At 41.6% G+C, this 13125-nt stretch overlaps 1 protein-coding gene across 1 annotated transcript in view; it reads left to right on the top strand.

Annotated features, from left to right (window-relative positions):
* Positions 1-9183: 9183 nt before the first annotated feature.
* Positions 9184-13125, top strand: part of hfm1 (helicase for meiosis 1) — a 43812-nt gene continuing 39870 nt past the window's right edge. Inside the window, exons 1-4 of the mRNA XM_042703084.1 lie at positions 9184-9193; positions 9691-9732; positions 9888-9958; positions 10065-10197. Coding sequence (XP_042559018.1) covers positions 9184-9193; positions 9691-9732; positions 9888-9958; positions 10065-10197 — 256 coding nt within the window. The remainder of the gene's footprint in view (positions 9194-9690; positions 9733-9887; positions 9959-10064; positions 10198-13125) is intronic.

Raw genomic sequence — 13125 nt, 5'->3', positions numbered from 1 at the left:
TCATGATAATGTCGTGTGAAATTGTCACATTTTTAAGTGACCTTGAGTGGACCAGAGTCCACTTCCTCCTTGAAAGAGGCCCATTCCTCTAAATCGACACGGGAACAAAACTTATCTACCAGTATCCTCAGTTTTGTGTGTGCAGTGTCGTCAGGGAGTGTAGCTGCTTGTGGACCGAGTATCCCAAATGCAGCGACGACTCCAACCTCACAGAAACGTCTCTCGAGATGGGCAATGAGGCCATCCAAATATGGATCCATCACCTGATCAAACACATGAAAAATGTCAGTAAACTATTAGTATAAATAATACTGTGCAACAACTAAATTGAAGTTACATTTATAAAGTCAGCCAAAAGCCACATAATCATACCTGTTATTGAAATCTTTGCCAGTACTGCTGTCTGTCTCCTGCATCATCCCCTCTGCTCCCTCTCTCCTGTTCAGAAGAGATGCAGAATGCCCCAAGTCCTGAAGGGTCATCCAAATTTTGGGTCAAGTTACTCAAGTGTGAGCCAGGTTGATGACCACCAGAATCTTTAATGCTCTATTAAGGCCAGGGTGACCGGGACCTGGGAAAATAAGCATATTGACTCATTGACTCAAAGATTAATTGTGGTACCCTATGTTTGTGCAAAATAGACATGAAGATAAAACATAGTTTTATATAACGAGTTATTTAAGTGACCTGCTCTTTGATGGCCAGGAACATGACATCCTCCTTTAGGTGGCAAGGCATGAAGAGTTTAGAGAGGCGTGCCAGGCGAGGGAGCACATCAGCTTGCAGGTTAAGGGCAATGAAGCGATAGGTGGCAAGGAATGAATACAGTCCCTTAGCAGCAGGAAATGTGCAGGTCTCTTCTTCATCTGCTAAGGCACCCAGTACAGCAGTTATGTTTCTTAGGAGGTTTTTTACTGCTTCATGTTTGGGAGAGCCATCGCTAGTCAATGACAGAAAAAACAGCTGGTTTCAAAAAATGAATGTAGATTCAAGTAAAGTATTCACATATGTCAATTTATTTGAGGCATTACTTATTTACCTTCACTTTCAGCTCACACACACACCAATAGGGTTGTCACGATACCAAAATTATGACTTCGATACTATACCTGCCAAAATATCACGATACTCGATACTTACGATACGATACCTCAAATACGATACAATACCACAAATACGATACGATACCACAATTACGATACTGGAATATTTATCTATGATAGTAATAAAACATCTGTAAGGTTCCCTTTTTTACCAGCTTGTTCATGCCCAGCTTTTTGAACACTTAACAAATGGCATTCATATTGATATTAGCCTACAGCAAGATATTAATGAAAACTACATGGTGACATCATAGCATTGATTATACACGACTATGTAGGTCTATTGTCTGTATCTGACTACATGACTACATAGTTATTTCCATAAGTATGAAATACATAATTTTACAGATGTGTGTTTGAGGTGGAAAAAAACCTAAACCTATGTGGGTTGGCTACATTAAAGATGGACACATAATTAAAGGGCAATTTCTCCCCTTTATTTAAAAACAACAATGAAAAAGATGAAAAACATTTTTAATATTCACACTTGTTGCAACTTTCAACTATTGCACTTATTTATGCACTTATTACAACTGAACTATTTACATACTTTACAAACTATTTACACACTAACTCAATACATTTACTGGAATGTATTTTGTGATGGCCTTGTTAGCAACTGAACATGCTGTAACAAAAAATATTATAATAGTCATGACCATAATGTGCATTGTCTTATTTTCTGGACAGTTCTTTTGCCAGTTGAAGGTTCTTTGCCAAAAAAACAAGCATGTCAACATGCTCTTCACTCAGCCTGGAATGCCTAGGACTGCAGATAATGCCTGATGTGCTGAACACTCTTTCTGATGCACAGCTTGTGTTTGTGCTGCAAGAATTCACTTTTTAGTTGGTCAGCTGGTTGCAAGGGGTCACCGTCACTAGCCTCTTCTGACCCCTTCTTTTCAAAGTTGATGGTTGACAGCAGACTTTTTAGACATATCTTTTTTTTTTATATAACTTTATTTTTCAGAGTTTTCACAGTACAATTCTACAAACAATAACCCTGATCCCACCCACCAAAGGTACATATAATACATACACAACATCAAAGGAAGAGGAAACAAAAAAAAACAATAAATAAATAATGCCACCTTTGAGACAAAATGTAACATTCTAAAAGACAGCCTGTATAGGCTAAGTTTTGTTAGTGAATGACTGTTCATAAGTAATGTAATTGTGCTGCACGCAGCGCCCCACCAGTCCAGCTGTCATGTGTGCAATTGAGGATCAAGAGAAGGATAGATTATCTGCAAATTGTATTGGAGGATTTACTAGAGTATCTCAGTTTTTCTAGGGGTAGAAAAGCGAGGACTTCTTTTACCCAGCAAAGGAAAGATGGACAGTAGACTTTTTAGATCAGTTTTCCTTCTTTTTGTCCCTCCTTGACCTTCCTCTTGCCGCTGCTGCTCACCTGTTTGGACCTGCTCCACTGGCTGAACTGAGGCCTCATGACGTTTTTGAAAAAGATGTTCCTTCACTTCTTCCTCCATCGCAACAAAAGTGTCTTTGAACCTAGGATCCAGATATGTGGCTGTATTTAGTACAATGTTCAGCTGTGTGTCTTCATATCTGCTGGCCAAGTCTGATCGTATTTGGTCTTTCATGGCACCTGTAATGACGCGTTCTCCATCCCTCTTCTCCAGACAGGAAAATAGCTTCCATTTCAGAGGCAGCACAGAAGACAGTGTGGGTACCTTTTCTCCACTGAGTGCATCCGTTAGGTCACTTATCCGGTCAAGAACCTCTCGAACAGTCTCTATATTTGCCACATCCGAATCTTTTGGCATCAGATGCCACTTCTTTCTGTTTTCTGCCAAAACAGCACAGACAGCTTGTTGCTGTTGACAGAATCTATCCACCATCTCAAAGGTGGAATTCCTCGTGAATGAGCTTTTGAACAGGAACATTTAAGAGCGTCTGTTTCTCTTTCAGGCTCCTTTGCCTCTTATTTGACCTGGACAAGCTTGTTTTAATGTTCTCCAGGCCTAAAGCCTTGCCCACTGCCAAATGTAGATTGTGTCCAAAACAGGGTATCCAAGTGAAATGTTCAAATGCCTTTTTGTTGTTGGAGGCATTGTCAGTGGTTATACCAGCCATATTGGACATGTTCAATCCCCATTTCTCACATACCATCTCCTCCAGCGCTTCACGGATAGAATCCGCTGTATGGTCTGAGTACAAAGGAGTACATCCTAAACACCAGGATTGCAGTTCCCAAGTTGGTGTTATGTACTGAATTGTGAGTGCCATGTATGCGTCAACTGCCCTGCTTGTCCAGAGATCAGTGGTGAGCGCAAAACAAGGCTGGCATTGGAGTTGTGCCTTAATAACCTGATTGGTCTCATTGTATATCGGTGGAATTTCAGTGTTCATGAAATAATTCCGCCCTGGCATATCGTACTTTCTGTCCAACGCTAGCACAAGATTCCTAAATCCAGTTTTTTCTACTGTATATATTGGCACCTGATCAGTACAGATGAACTCAGCCACTGCTCTGTTTAATTTATTTGCTTCTTTTGAGCCTCTCTCATATTTCCTCTGGCTTTCAAACAATGCTGGAAGGGAACTCTGTCTCTGTGTTGCTGCTGACTCTGCTGGCATCTGTTTGACTGTCTGTGGGATAAACACTGCTTCATTTACTTGCATATAGAGTTTGATATTCTCACATTCATATTTTATCTTAATTCATGGAATAATATTTTTTCCTTAACTAAAAATAAAAGAATTAGCTCAAGATCCACCCTCAGGCTCCACCAGCATGTAGCCTATTGCATCAAGTGTGTATTACTTTGTACACTTTTGTGTGCATTCTGACCCTATGATCATATAGGCCCACATAAGTGAAATTGTAGGTTGTTTTGCATGTATAGCATTTTCTTTCTAGAGTTTAATTTTGACAATGAACTGGACTACGTTCTTGCAGCCAAATTGACACTTGCTTGATGTTTGACTGTGTTAGGAAAGACAATAACATTGGAAAGAAGCCGACACGAGAGCACTTAGCATCAGGAAAAAAAAACAAAAAAACTTAATACTAGCATCAATGTCCAAGCGTGTTAGAACAAGCTTGCTAACATCGCTAACGAGATGTCTTGCTAGCGGCTGTTTATGACCAACTAGCAAGTCAACAACTTTCCTAACACAGTCAAACATCAAGCAACTGCAACACAAGACAAGGCAGACGTCCTCTTTTACCCGGACATTTCCTCTTTTCAAGGCCTAAATGCGTCCTGGTAAAAGAGGACTTCTGGTCACCGTAGCTAAACTAGGCTAAGGCTACTCGTGTTAGGCTGTATATGGGTGAGCTTGGGGGTGTTCATGTTTATAATCACATTTGCTAACCTGTCGTTCTTTGAACTCTTTGAAAAGTTCGGGGTGTCGGTGTGATAGATGCTTGGCCATGTTCGACGTGTTCCCTCCCTTTGCCTGAGTCGATTTGTAGCAAGTTCTACAGACGGGTCTGTTTGTGTCCATTGGTTTTCCTTCGGTGTCAGCTTCGTACCCGAAGTACTTCCAAATAACACTTCTTGCATCTTTTCTATCTACAAGCCGAGGACGGTCGGCATCAGCTCCTGAATATGAGGCCATGTCTCTCATGTGATCGCTCGCTGTGAACGACGGCTGCCTGTTGCATGCTGGGTAGCCCCGCCCTGGCAGTCAATGCGTGCATGCAGCCTGACAGGGAGCGGAACAGTGAGTGCGCTCTGATTGCGTGCATTTTTAATGAAGTATCGGTACTAAAAATATGCAAAATCGTATCGTTTTAAACCTAAGGGTACCGCGGTACCTTTCTAGTACCGGTACACCGTGCAACATTACACACCAAGAACCTCTGCAGCGGCTTTCAGAGAAGCAGAGCGGTTCGCACTGTTTGTGAAGTACAGGTGCAGCTGTTCCAAGTGGTCTCTGAGTGTAGCCATGACAGCACCTCTCTCTTCAGAAGCATCCTTACAGGCTAGAGCTAGTGTAGCCATGACAGCACCTCTTCAGATGCATCCTTACAGGCTAGAGCTAGTGTAGCCATGACAGCACCTCTCTCTTCAGAAGCATCCTTACAGGCTAGAGCTAGTGTAGCCATGACAGCACCTCTCTCTTCAGATGCATCCTTACAGGCTAGAGCTAGTGTAGCCATGACAGCACCTCTCTCTTCAGATGCATCCTTACAGGCTAGAGCTAGTGTAGCCATGACAGCACCTCTCTCTTCAGATGCACCCTTACAGGCTAGTGTAGCCATGACAACACCTCTCTCTTCAGATGCACCCTTACAGGCTAGAGCTAGTGTAGCCATGACAGCACCTCTTCAGATGCATCCTTACAGGCTAGTGTAGCCATGACAGCACCTCTCTCTTCAGATGCACCCTTACAGGCTAGTGTAGCCATGACAACACCTCTCTCTTCAGATGCACCCTTACAGGCTAGAGCTAGTGTAGCCATGACAGCACCTCTCTCTTCAGATGCACCCTTACAGGCTAGAGCTAGTGTTGCCATGACAGCACCTCTTCAGATGCATCCTTACAGGCTAGTGTAGCCATGACAGCACCTCTTCAGATGCATCCTTACAGGCTAGAGCTAGTGTAGCCATGACAGCACCTCTTCAGATGCATCCTTACAGGCTAGAGCTAGTGTAGCCATGACAGCACCTCTCTCTTCAGATGCATCCTTACAGGCTAGAGCTAGTGTAGCCATGACAGCACCTCTTCAGAAGCATCCTTACAGGCTAAAGCTAGTGTAGCCATGACAGCACCTCTTCAGATGCACCCTTACAGGCTAGAGCTAGTGTAGCCATGACAGCACCTCTTCAGATGCATCCTTACAGGCTAGAGCTAGTGTAGCCATGACCGCACCTCTCTCTTCAGATGCATCCTTACAGGCTAGAGCTAGTGTAGCCATGACAGCACCTCTCTCTTCAGATGCACCCTTACATTGCTCAGCCTTTAATTTGCAGTAATTACTTTTATTTTCGATAAGTCGCCCAACTCGTGCTTTTTTGATAGACCCCAACAACCGAGTAATCGAGGTAATGGTCTACTTTTGTGTGGACATACATACATCCTACTCTCACTGCTGTAAAAAGTTAGCCTACTGTATACAAATAAACTTGGTATTAAAATGAACATGGCTCCATGTAACAAGTAATCAATGCTAGGTAATCACAAAGAAGTTCAAAAACAACAGAAAATCAGAGGTTTACGTTTCTGGCAGACAATGTTCCCAACCAGCTGCATCCAGGGTCCAGCTGACCTAGGCTTGCCTAGTCTTGTTTTCAACTACATTTAAGTTCCCTGTTATAGGCTAACTTTTGCGAAAAAAATTGTAAAAATGTCCAAAATTCCCAAGCTCAACTTCCCATAGAAAGTTTCCGGAAATTTACCGAAAATGTTCCGCCCCTTTGCAACTCTAATCGCAAGCCATTGATGCTAGGAGTTCAAACAACATGGGATAAATAACACATTTTCATTTACACTCAGTCTTCCATAATGATAAAGTGACAGGTGTTGTGTTAATGTCTCGCAAAAAATATCTGCGCCCAACGTGGGGCTCGAACCCACGACCCTGAGATTAAGAGTCTCATGATTCCCCAACTGTTTTGAATGGAATGCTACAGAGGCTGAACCTCTGTTACTTGTGTGAGGTGTAAACCATATCAGGCCTCATGCTATCTCTAACTTAAGGAACCATGTTAACAGTTAGTAGTGTTAGCGTGTGTGATGTGAACTTATTTAAATATGACGTACCACTCTGTTTCAGAAATTCCTTTAGATTGAAGTTTGGCCGGGACATTATCTGAATATTTGTACTTCTTTTCTTTTTCTTAAGGAAACCAAAATGCCAGACAAAAGGAGGATTTGAGCTGCCTGCCCCTCCTGTGGTTTCTGAGATACCATCTACTCAGTGCATTCAAAAAGAGGCTGAGTACTTGACCTCTAACTGTAAGAAAGCTCATTTCATTTGGGTCACACATAATTTTCATTTGAGTTTGACCATAGGTTACCACAGCTTTTTGCATTTACATTTAGGCTCTTAGCTGGTGCTATTAGAATACATCCTGACAAGCATTTCTGACAGTCCGCCCAAGGGCACACTGTGCCATTTTATGCAAATCATATAGCAAAACCTGAAATACTGTAAGTTCCTGGCTATTAACCACGGTTTATACTTCAATTTTGTAAAAAAAAAAAATCCCTGTGACCTGCGGTTAATACCTGGCTGCAGCCTTTGCATAGGAACTTCCTTTTAAGGAATCACATTTGAGAAAACTCTGTCCGAGTTACGACTGCTATTTCGAGTTCGGAAAGTCTTCTGAAGTTCAGAACAAATCCCAGATGAGAAAACTTTCATGAATGCCAAATGTTTTCCTAAATCCAGTTCAGAGGAAATCCCTTCTTAAATTCTTCTTAACTGCGTTCGAGAATGAGGCCCATTGTGTTGTTTTAGCACCACTTTCAGCCACACCACAGTACAGGAGCATATAAAAGTAGATGCAGAGTAGAAACAGAATTTTAGGGCGGAGCATGGTGAAGGTTCTGTGCGTTGCGCCACAGTAGCTCGGTGGTGGAATGACCTACTTATTGCTGTCTGTTCCAGCAACAGCCAGCAACAGCCTGGGTCCATTCAAGAAGAAAGAAAGTGACCTTTTGAAACAGCATCTGTCGAAGTAGTTTGTTTGTTGTTTCAGCCATACATTTGTTTTTTTCATTACACATTTTGTCAGTGCAGAGAGGCAAGGACAGGTGAGATACGTTCAGATTTTTTTTGTTTTAGTAAGTGTGCGAGCAGCAGTTGTTGCTACATAGCAATAGTCTAGTCGTGAAGTAATTATTAGCAAAGTGATACGATGTCTAACCAGCTGTGCAGGGGTTTGGTTGGAAGAGTGTACGTCGTGGTGTACCTCCTCAGAGTGATCTGAAAAAGCGGCTATGTAGTCTGTATGTCTTCAAAGCACCTAAATCTGGGTAGTAATACCCGAATGTAATCAGTAATTTCGTATGCCAAATATGAAAGTACAATTTGGCAGTTTAGTGACGCAGACACTGCAGCACAAAAATACTTTTGAACACTTCCCTATTTCTGCCCCCTTATACCTACGTCCTAGTTCGTATTAATTTCTCTGCCAAGCAGGGCAACAACATTTGGATAACATAAGCTCCTGCATATTTAAGTTATCTGTGAACAAACAACTATAGGTGTAAAGCATAACGTTAAGGGTACTAAATAGCATTTTATTTCCGTTTGTACAAACCGTCATGAAGCAAACTACACAAAATTATTTTGTGACAAGGATTTGTGTTTTTCAACCGAGACCGATCCTTCTTTCCCCTATTGAACTTGTGCTTTTGCCCCCCATCATGCTGACCACAGAGTTAGGAGATGACCACATGTGGTACAGTGTGGTACAGTTCCTGTCAGAGAGCATACTTGATCATATTGATAGTGATTTTGCTCATTTTGCTCACCAAAGGTGAATCACAGGGGAACCTATATCTGCCAATTTTGCACATGGGTTATTACACACAAAAGTATAATGAAATGGAAAAAATGTCCCAAGAATAGGAACAAGATGCTGATCTTGTGGCGGCTAGGTCCCCTGTGGCCTGTCCCTGTTGGGAAGGTGTTACTGCCAGCTAGTGCATTCACACCCACTACACGGGCTTTGCTATCTGAAGCTAATACATTAATATGGTCTGCAGTGCAGATGCAGGATTCTAGTTCAGTAACCCTCACCTCCAAGCTAGCCATTAATCTACATGTGTTACAGTTTTCATAACTGCTAAAGGAGGCTGCCCATGAGAAAAGAAAACCTCAGTTTTTCCTAGACAACAATGAGCTAAAAGAGGGATTTACGCTACCACGTTTCTCCTACAGAGCTAGAGAGAGCTCAGGGATAGCTAAAAAACTAATTCAGTCAGTTAGGGTAAATTATCACGATAAAGTGCCTCATGTAATTTGTGTCTCTATTTCTATTTCTCCTAAACATCTTTGGCTGAAATAACTGTCATTAAATCAATACATGAAAAAATAATCTAGGTCTCCTGAACTAGTTTCTCAACAGCAAACTCAGCCAAACAGGAAGTGATGCAATATGCTTACTGGTAATGATCCAGGCACAAACCAAAACAGCCATCTGGATATAGCCATGTTACTCCAGTATGTTAGAATCTCTTGTATCTTCCATTGCTTTTTTCACACGTGCAGCTTTTGATGTCAAATGTACCCCACTTTTTATTTCATTTAGATTTTCATGTCTGATTTCCTGATTAAGGAATCCTGATTTTTTTCGATGGTCTGGGTTAGTTAAACCTCCTGAGTGACGATGTAACTAAAAGGCCTAGACTCACTGTCATTTAAGGATAATGGGGTTAAGTTTATCTCAAGGACAGAAAAAGGTAAATGATAGAAAAAACTGATTCAAGACAGTAGCAATAATTTGTGCAATATTGTTTATTGTTGGTGTTTGACTACAGTGCCTTTGAAATTAAATGATAAATCATAAGGTGTAGAATTACATTTACAAATTACAATTACTGCAAATTGAAGCTTTGAAATGATGTTGTAGGATTAAATACATTTGTTCCCCCATGAATTCAAGGCACATCTGGGCCCGGAAGGCTTCGCTCAGTGACAGAAATACGTATCCTTTCGCAAGAATTGAATGGCATTTTGCATTGCTTTCTTTCATGGACCTATGTGAATTGTTGATGACAAAACATTTAGAAAGTTTTCATCTTAAAAAAAACGGCAGTATAAATGTATCAAACTTAAAAGGCCTTAACTAATTGAACATAGCTGCAAGATTCAGATGTATTTTCAGTCAGTTTCCCTATTTCAATCATGTGCAGTCAAAGGCTTTAGATGATGTGAGACCCTTTTACTTTTAATGTTTGATTAGATCATACCTTTAAATGAATAAGCACATTAGCATTGTGCATAGCATATCTTTAAATAATCCTCTTTTTTTTTCAGATTTTGTATACCAATAGAAATTTAGTTGCCTCTGCCCCCACGGGGTCGGGGAAAACTGTGCTCTTTGAGTTGGCTATCATCCGATTACTCATGGAGTCTACTGAACCCTGGCAGAATGTCAAGGCAGTCTACAGTGGGTATCTTCATAATTTCCACAATATGCACATTTATAATCATACAATTTTAATATAAGGTTTTTTACCAAACAGATGGTCTAACTTTTTTATATCATGATTGATCTTTGACAAACCAACAGAATGATTGCCTATTAGAGTTTGAGTGTTATTTAGTGCTCCTGCTGCTGCTAATCCAAACGGATGTTCATTATTCTTCATTGTGTATTATTCTCTATCTACAGTGCCCTACAGAATTATTGGCACCCTAAAGTAAAAATGAGCAAAACGAGATGCGAAAAAATGTCTTAATTGTTTACCCTCATGATCTTTCATTCAAAATATTCACAAAAATCTAACCTTTAATTGAAGTAACATAATTGAAAGAAATATTAAATTGTTATAATTTTCTCAAAAATATGTGTGCCACAATTATTGGCACCCCTTAATTTAATATTTTGTGCAGCCTCCCTTTGCCAAGATAACAGCTCTGAGGTTGCGTGAACTCATGGCACGGGATCTAAGACCATTCCTCCATACAGTTTCTCTCCAGATCCTTCAGATTCCAAGGTCGACGCTTGTGGACTCTCCTCTTCAGCTCATCCCACAGATTTCGGTCGGGGGACTTTGATGGCCATGGCAAAAAATTTATTCTGCAGTCGGTGAACCATTTTTGTGTAGATTTTGAGATGTGCTTCAGATCATTGTCCTGCTGGAAGGTCCAACCACGGCCCATTTTAAGCTTCCTGGCAGATGCTGTTAGATTTTCATTTAATATCTGCTGGTAATTGATGGAGTCCATGATACCATGTATCCTTACAAGATGTCCGGGGCCTTTGGAAGAAAATCAGCCTCACAACATCAAAGATCCGCCACCATACTTCACTGTGGGTATGAGGTGCTTTTCTGTATGGCTATCTTTCTGTCTATGTCGAACCCACCTTTAATGTTTGTTGCCAAAAAGCTCTATATTGGTCACATCTGACCATATAACCCGGTCCCATTGAAAGTCCCAGTAACATTTGGCAAACTGTAGGCGCTTTCGTGTGTTGTTGATTGACAGCAGAGGCTTTTTTCTGGTAACCCTTCCAAACAACTTGTGGTGATGTAGGTGGCGTCTGCTTCTGATGGTAGTTTTGGAGACTTTCTGGCCCCAAGGCTCAACTAACCTAGAGAGAATCTCTCCAAACAGGTTTAGCTTGGCCTCCACTGTGCCACGCAGTGCCTTCTGCAGCAGATCACTGAGAGACTCATCCAGCCTCTTCCACTGCACCGTATCGCTGGCCTTTGGCCATTTGATCTTGTTCTTCCGTCTCGGCTCGTTCAGACTTTTGGCCTGACTCAGTCCTTGGGTTACTCGGGGGTGGTTCAGGGGTCACCTCCTGGGGGTCATCCACATCCCTCGTCTCCTTCTCTTGGGCCCGATGGCACTGTGGTTTTTGACCCGGCCTTGGATCCGACTTGTCTGACCTGCCTGAGCAGCGCAAGTTTGCTTCTGGCTCCTGCCTGCACACTTCATCTTCCCCATGTGGATGTGCAGCCCCCTGAGTGCTGTTACCTTCTCCCATCCGCACCCGCACTTCTTAAGAGTCCTCATATCGTTGGTCGTTGTCCTTGCGTTCGTTACCGGTGTATCCGTCCTGGTGGGCCCTTCTTCCATCCCGCCTCTCGGAGGGCCCTCGGGCTGTTTCTTCTTTGAAGTCTTCGTAGTAGACTCAACTAACCTCTGCAATTCTCCAGCTGTGATTGCCAGTCGAACCATCCCCCTCACGTGCGTGGGGTCGATGTACACACACGTCCTCTTCCAGGCTGATTTTTAACCTCTCCTGTTGCTTTAAACTTCTTAACTATTGCCATGATAATGGAAATGGGTATTATCAACTGTTTAGAGATTTTCTCATATCCATTTCCTGATTTGTGCAGCTCACCAACTTTTCGTCGCACATCATCACTGTGTTCCTGGGTCTTTCCCATATTGATGATAGACTAAGGGAATTTGGCCTGTGTCACCTCATATTTATACTCCAGTGAAACAGGAAGTCATGGTTGACCACTTAAGAGTTCCTAATCAAACAGGTGGACATAAAAAATTACTGGAAATATACTTAGATTTTAATAATAAGATTTTCTAGGGGTGCCAATAATTGTGGCACACATGTTTTGGAGAAAAATATTTATTTCATGTCAACCTTTTTTTTTTTCTTTCAATAATTTTACTTCAATGACAAGATAAGATTTTGCGTAATATTTTGAGTGAAAGACCAAGTGGATAAACAGCAAAGACATAACCGATTTAGCTCATATTCACTAAGGGTGCCAATAATTCTGGAGGGCACTGTACTCCTTGCATGTGACATCAATTGAGCTGTCAACTTTGCTTGACTTACTTGTTAAACATCTGAAGGGAAACATTCTATTTATTGATTTTTCCTCTGCTATTAGCATCGTATTTTTACCAGAAGGCTTTTAGAATAGTTTGACCTGGGTAACAGTCTTGTAAGCTGGATTCTTGACTTTTTAACAAATGGGACACACAGAGTGAGGGTAAATGGAAGCCTGTCTGCTCCTCAACTGACTTCCCACAAGGATGTGTGTTTTCTGCATAAATATGTGTCAGAGTAGGTGGGAAAATAGGACCATCCTAAAGTATGCAGATGGCTCTGCCATTTTTAGTCAGCTCCAGGACAATCAGACGAGCCATCGAGTGGTCAAGTGGTGGGAGGAGTCTCATCTTCAATTAAATGTATCTAAGATAAAGACCTGAAAATTGATAGAAAACACGCCCACACACAGGAAGTCATCAAGCATCAGACAGTGGAATGTGTGCAAACTAACAAATATCTTGGAACAATTATCGATTCAAAACTGAACTTCGAGGCAAATTGTGAAGCTGTGTGCAGAAATTGGCACCAGCGTTTGTTCTGTCTGAGAAAACTATGCTATTTCCA

This window comes from Clupea harengus, chromosome 22 (assembly GCF_900700415.2).
Source record: "Clupea harengus chromosome 22, Ch_v2.0.2, whole genome shotgun sequence".
NCBI lineage: Eukaryota > Metazoa > Chordata > Actinopteri > Clupeiformes > Clupeidae > Clupea > Clupea harengus.
Note: the sequence above shows the minus strand (reverse complement) of the source record. Positions and strands in the feature narration are given on the sequence as shown.